Here is a 7,131-nt window from a genome sequence, read left to right as displayed (position 1 = left end):
GTGAGGCGATAGCGCCTCCCCTGATCTAAGCACCCTCTTTACAAAAAGGCTCACACATACAAATTAGCTTTTTGATTTTTATGAAAATTGCACATTATATTTTGAAAAATAGATATATATGTCATGCAATAGTCCAGTAATAAAAAAGAGAGATATTATGCTTTTAATTGTATATGTCCGCTTGAAATACAGGGGGTGTTTGGTACTCCGAATACTCAGTGATTGATATGTAAATCCATCGAGCGGTTTAAAAATGAGGCATTTTCGTCATTAAAATTCTCAATAACAAAATTTTATTGTTTTTACTGTGCCAATAAATAATTGTTTTTCATTGCATTCGAAGATTTTCAGTTTTTTGTAGTTTCGCAATCTTTGGAATAATTCCGTCTGCTTTCCCTGTGGGTTTCTTCTGATCACCACTTCGGTGCCACCATTTTATGGACATCTTATCCAGGCCAAATAAACTCACTGACTCCAATACTGAAGCCTTCCTTCCGAGTATTCTCTGTACAAAAACCTCACCTTCTCTGCAATAAGCTGCAATAGAATATTTCTTACACTTCCGCCATTTTAAGCTCTTGTAACATGTGTACGTTATTACCAAATTGAACACATTTTAACTGTATCATGACAGGAATCTTGACATATAGGCCTAATACCTAATGTACATTCGATAGGATCCGATTGAGTGGTTACTCATTCTTTAGAAGAAACCTCTATTTTAAGGATGTTGCAATACTTATGTTTAGTGTGTGTTCAGAGGCGTAGATTTATTTTTGACATGAGCGATGGAGTTGGTATAATAGTCATGAAGTCTAGCGAATGGAGTATATATATTTCACTCCCAAAATAACTTTTCTGCAAAAAATAATGCGCTCAAAGCGCAAAAATGTAGAGTTTTGAAGCTAAAATGTTCAAAAGTGATCGTAAACTGGAACAAATGCCTGCGAAGCGCGCAAAAAGTTGCAATTTTAAAATGAGGTTAATTTGGTCAATATCACTCGCATCTAAGCCAGTAAGCATAATGTGTATATTCCCAGTCTGGGAACAATAATCCCAGTATAAAATGAATAATATTTATTTAGGTAAAACATTCTGTATTCAGAATGAAGAAATGTTGAGAGTGGGTACGAATATGACTATGAGCTACAATCAATTTGAATAACTACATTTATTAAGCTACTTACCTGGTTTCCTTTTAACTCCGTAGCAGAACCATTTACGTGGTTACTTGGCTAGTTCGAACTCAGTTTGGCTTATAATGTTCTATTATACTTTATATCATCATGATCATGAACATGCTGTAATTTTTTCACAAAAACATCCCTTATTCGTAGTGTAAGCAAAATATCCGTTGATGTAACTAAAAATTTGAATAACCACTGCTCTGCAACCGCACATTTCGATGAATGGTATCCTATATATCACTGTATTCTGACATGTGTCAACGTGAAGGCACATGTTGAATAAATATTAAGGAATTCTTTGAATGAGGCGTACCTGGAAGCTATTGTTTTTGGACTTGGCTATACTATAAGTTTGTCAAGAGGTTAATCGGTTGATCCGCGTAGTTTTACTCTTAATGTAGCAACATCGCCCCATTTAAACTGGGGGCAAGGAACACACTTCAAAGTAAATTTTTGCAATCCACTGGTAGATTAAAGCCATAATTGTACGATCTTTTAAAATTAATTCGTCCAATTTTAAACCTGCTTTTTTGGTATATTTGTAATGTTTTCACATGTCCCAAGTTCATCGTACTTGAAGAAAAATAGTTTTGAATTAAGATAATAAATTCAACATAGAATTCAAAGTTAAGAAAAGCTGCATAATTTCGGGCTAGAATAAGCATAATCTTTGGGTAGGGGACATCAGGTAAGTGGAGATATTTGAGATCCTAAACAGTGGCTTCGGAATCGGAATATTTGAAACGGCGAGGGGGTGACAAATCCAAATTTTGTTGACAACATGTTCGGGGTTCGCGATTTATAAGAAAATTTGACAGAAAATAGATCAAATGTCCATTTTCCCGGTATGGTAACATTTTTTTACTTCACCTGGAATTATTGGGGGCTGTAGGGTATTCGATCCCCCTCGTACCCAATTTATTGGGAGGGCTGAGCCACCGTTATCTCCCGATTCTGAAGCCTATGCTAAACGAGATATATTCTAAACCAGCTCAAAGCAGGGAAACACTCACTGAAAATGGGGTAAGGGTATGTGCAATACCGCCATGTTGATCTTACTAGTCACACAATGACATCAGTTTTCAATAAATTTCAATTATTTCCTTATATATTGTAAACAATTTAGAATGTTTTTGACCTTTTCGTCTCAAAAATACACCATTTTGTTTTTTGGCAACGACTATCTCACTGAATGATCCGCCTTCAATTGGCCTTCTCAACCAATCGTCCCATTTTTAATGTCATAACTTTTTTCAAATCCTATTGCAGGTGATTTCCCGACCAGATTCAGATCAACGCAAACAAATAAAAGATTTTGGCTGGCCATTTTTGGCTTACCCTGGCATCTTTTTCGTTGCTCGATGTGAAAGGTTATTCTGCAGGCTTAATACATCTAATGACAGACTAGCCCGATAGATATTCTGTCTGGAGATAAGAATACGTCAGTAATAATCAACAGACGGCAATGCACAATCTTAAAGCCAGCCAGCAAGGTAAAACAAATGAAGTTTCAGCAACCGCTAAAATGATTTGTATAGAGTTATCTGCAATATTGTTTTGGTAAGATTATAAGAGTGAATCTACCGTTGCAGGGACATACTGTGACATTGCAAGTTAAAGATGACTAATAAAGTATGAGCCAAATGCTTACCATGCTCTGATCGATTTGTTTAGAGTTGTTGTCTCCAATCGTCACCGTGTGTATTTTCGTCAAAGAGAAGCCTGCACATTAGTTATGTTGGAAAAGCTCATTGATGATAAGCGGATACTGTTTCGCCCCGGTGCTCGAACGTGAAATTGTGACTCTTAAGCACGGGCTCTTAGGTTTGTCGACATTGTAAAATGTACAGACAAGTTGTTCCTGCAAGTTGACGAAAAAGTGTAAATCTACCGTTGTAAGACCATATTGAGACCCTGCAAGTTAAAGGTTAAGACTTAAGTATAAGACAGAGGCTTGCCATGCTGTAATCGATTTTGTTTAGAGTTGCAGTTGTCGCCAATCGTCACCGTATGTATGTTAGTCAGAGGGAAGCATGCACATTAAATTTTGTCGAAATATGCTCAGGAATGATAAGCGGTTACTGTTTCACCGTCGTGGTACAAGAACGTGGAATTGTGGAATATGTGATTATTTTATTGTGGCATCATAAACCGGATTGTTCACACAAAAAACCTATTTAGATCTTAGAACGATCCAGCCATGTACTTTTAAACTTTAGACTTAGTTGTCAGATCGATTTATTTCGCAAATAAATAGTCATTTCGTTTTACGATAGCCGTGTATTGTGGCATCTCATTTTGAATTAAATGAGGCTTGAGAGCATTCTTATGACGTAACATGTATCACGTATGAATATACGTCTGTCATCAAAATGGCTGTTAGATATGTTTCTACGATCATCTTCTTGACTTTGTCATGTTACAACATTATATTCTTACAACAGGTGATATTATCTTCACAGCCTTTAACTGCACATGGAATGACATTTACACCATTGTGGAATGATAATGATGACAATAACACCACTGAATCCTGCTTTCTAGATGACACAAATGCTGAAAGATTATTTTTCCAGGGAAGTTCTTATAGCACTTGCAGCCTTCAGGTGTCAGCATCTAATCAGCGCAGTATCGTCATTGAAGTACCTGATAATTTTACCGCTGACAACTTCTTTTACGTTGAAAGATTGGATGTGGTTACAGATTGCGCAAATAAGTATGTAGCTGTAACGGGAGAAGCGGAGTCATGTAGTGTAACGTTTACGGAAACTGTGCAAATAAATGTACTTAACGGTAGCATTACGATAACGGAAGCGAAGACGTCTGACAACGTTTGTCCAGAATTTAATCAGAACAGTGCATCCAATCCTGTATCAAACCATGCAAGATATTGTAGTAATATTAATGGATATAAGAACAAAACAATATGTAGTATTGAGTTAGGTTTGTTTTTTAATGCAACAGGGTTGTGTAGATTTGAATTTGAGTCAAGATGTAACGTAAGTTTAGGTCAAAGTGAGGTCACATTCCAGTGTCCAGAATCAGAGAAGATCCTGTTGGTCTTCCCAGATAGCATCAACGAATTAGACCTGTCAAGCAATGGTATTAGTCATATTGAGCTAAACGCCTTTAAAAGGTTATCTAACCTACAAGGACTTTATCTTCAAAATAACTCTTTATATGACTTACAACCTGGTGTTTTCGATACTTTGCAAAATCTGAAGGTTTTGTTGCTAAATTCAAGTAGGTTAGACTCATTGAGTGAAAATATATTTACGAAGCTAACCACATTGACAGACCTTTACCTTTCTAACAACATGCTCAGCACATTACCAGAAAAATTGGTCCGAAATCTTGGAAACCTGCAAGTGCTAACACTGAATGGAAATCTGTTAGATACAATTAATCGTACATTTCTTCAAGGTCTAGGTAAATTGCAAGAACTGGACCTTTCAAACAACATATTTTATACACTGCCTATTGATTTGTTTCAAGATTTAGAAAACCTTCAAATTCTTAGACTTGACAACAACCAACTGGTTTCATTAGACAGAAATTTGTTTCAAAGTTTCAGAAATCTAACCATTCTGAATTTAAACCATAATTTGCTTTCCGCGCTACCAGTTGATGTGTTTCGTGGTCTTAGCAATTTGAATGAATTGACTCTGGAACATAACCAACTAGGTTACTTAGCCAAGGATACGTTTCAAGATCTAGGTAATCTGAAAATTCTGTACCTAAATAACAATACCTTTAACGAACTACCTGCTGGGCTCTTCCAAAATCTACAAAACCTTGAAGAACTTTTACTCAGTGATAATCAACTATCGATCTTAGATGAAGCGATTTTCAAGGACTAAAAATCTTACCTATCTTAATCTTAATGATAATTTTTTCAGTAATTTATCAGTCGGGTTGTTTCAAGGGCTAGATAATCTGGATAGGTTGTCCGTGCGGGCAAATCAGATAAATGCCTTAGACATTGATATATTTCAAGGTTTGGACAGTTTAACAATTCTTCAACTGACGAATAATTCATTGACAGAATTACCTGTTGGTCTGTTTCGAAACTTGGACAATTTAATTGCATTGACAGTTCGTGGTAATCTATTGACTGAATTAGATGTCGATATTTTCTCAGATTTACACAAATTGCAGCGTCTACTATTGCATCATAATAGATTAAGAACGCTGCCAAAAGGGTTGTTTGATCCCCTAACAAATTTAAGATTGTTGAGAGTGAATGAAAATCAGCTTAGTAACTTTCCAGATGATACATTAAAGAATTTGAAGAAACTGACCTTCCTTGATATATCGGCAAATAAGTTTGAGAACACTCCAAAGACAAATGTTTATCCACAACTGACGACTTTTGGTGCGAGTCACAATCCATTGTCTAATGTTGACCGTGAGTCCTTTGCCAATCTTACCAATGGTACAAAGCTGCTCGTGAGTCAACAAGAGATTTGCCAATGTTATGCTCCCGAAGATGTTGAATGCATTGGGGAAGATGATAGGTCTCCATACCTTACATGTAAGAGGTTGCTATCGGATAGGTTCTTAGTAGGAGTCATTTGGCTTATTGGTCTTAATGCAATTGTGGGTAATATGTTTGTTTTAATCTGGAAGCAAAGGCACGTACAAGTGAATAAAGTACAGCCTATATTACTCAGCAATCTTGCAATGTCTGATCTCCTTATGGGTATCTATATGGTGATCATTGCATCTGCTGATATCTATTTTGGAAGTCATTTTCCAATGCAATCTGAAGGTTGGAGATCTGGGTCTATATGCAGACTTGCCGGAACCTTTGCCATCTTATCAAGCGAAGCGTCTGTGTTTTTCGTAACATTGATAAGTATCGATCGGTTCATATGTATCAAATTTCCCGATTCAGCGAAAAACGATCGAACAAGGTCCATATTAATTATTGTTGTGTTAACATGGATCTTCGCATTGATGTTAGGTCTTGTTCCTTCATTGTTAGCAGGGAGGAACTTCAAGTTTTATGACAACTCTCATGTGTGCATCGGCCTGCCTTTGTCTCTTCAGGAGATTTTTACAAAGCACCATCTAGAACCCATCGACTGGGAGACGGTTCCATTTTGGTTTGCGTCATCATATTCCAAATCACACGGTTTTTCAACTGGTCTGTATTACTCCACTGCACTTTTCCTTGGTCTTAATTGCGTATGTTTCTTAATAGCTCTAATCTGTTACATCGAAATCATCCGCACTGTAAAAATGTCCTTCAAGAAAGCAGGAGGAAGTTTCATGAAAGAAGAAATCAGAATGACCATGAAAGTAACGGCTATAGTTGCCACAGATTTCTTATGCTGGTTTCCCATTATCATTCTCGGCATCTTAGTACAAACGAGAGCTATCACTTTACCCGCTTCGGTCTATGCGTGGCTAGTGACTTGTGTTTTACCTATAAATTCTGCTGTAAATCCATACTTATACACGATTGCAGAAGTTATATCAAAGTACCGAAAGCAAAGACAAATTTCCGGACAAGAACCTAATGTCTCTGACACGCAGCAGGTAGATGTCCCACAGTTTCTTGCTTCTGCACAACTGTAGAAGAATTCATATGCAAATTGCATGAAATTGAATAGTTTATGAAATTTGAGTTTGTACGTTATTTCACGTAATAATGTAATAATGATCTATAACATGTAGAATTTGGCTGCTAAATAGCTTTAATGTGTAAATAAAATACAATTATTACATAAAGTTATAGATAAGGTATTTGCTATACAAAAATACCTACTAAACCATCCTAGTTACCGATTAATATCCACTAAACCATTTAGCGTAACAGAATCCAAAATATATCTTTTCCCCGCCTCTAGACTTGTTTGATTTACCTTTAATGTCTTTGGACTAGGGTCAAATACCTACGCTAAACATTCTTATCATATCAGTAACCGAAGTTCTTACT

At 36.4% G+C, this 7,131-nt stretch overlaps 1 protein-coding gene across 1 annotated transcript; it reads left to right on the top strand.

The window, feature by feature from the left end:
• The first annotated feature begins 3,530 nt into the window (after nucleotides 1-3,530).
• LOC140165136 (uncharacterized) lies at nucleotides 3,531-5,065 on the top strand. The gene has a single exon (XM_072188572.1). The coding sequence runs from the start codon at nucleotides 3,560-3,562 to the stop codon at nucleotides 5,045-5,047; it is 1,488 nt and encodes a 495-aa protein (XP_072044673.1). The 5' UTR covers nucleotides 3,531-3,559; the 3' UTR covers nucleotides 5,048-5,065.
• Nucleotides 5,066-7,131: the final 2,066 nt, after the last annotated feature.

The sequence above is a fragment of the Amphiura filiformis genome, chromosome 11 (genome assembly GCF_039555335.1).
Source record: "Amphiura filiformis chromosome 11, Afil_fr2py, whole genome shotgun sequence".
NCBI classification, from domain to species: domain Eukaryota; kingdom Metazoa; phylum Echinodermata; class Ophiuroidea; order Amphilepidida; family Amphiuridae; genus Amphiura; species Amphiura filiformis.
Note: the sequence above shows the minus strand (reverse complement) of the source record. Positions and strands in the feature narration are given on the sequence as shown.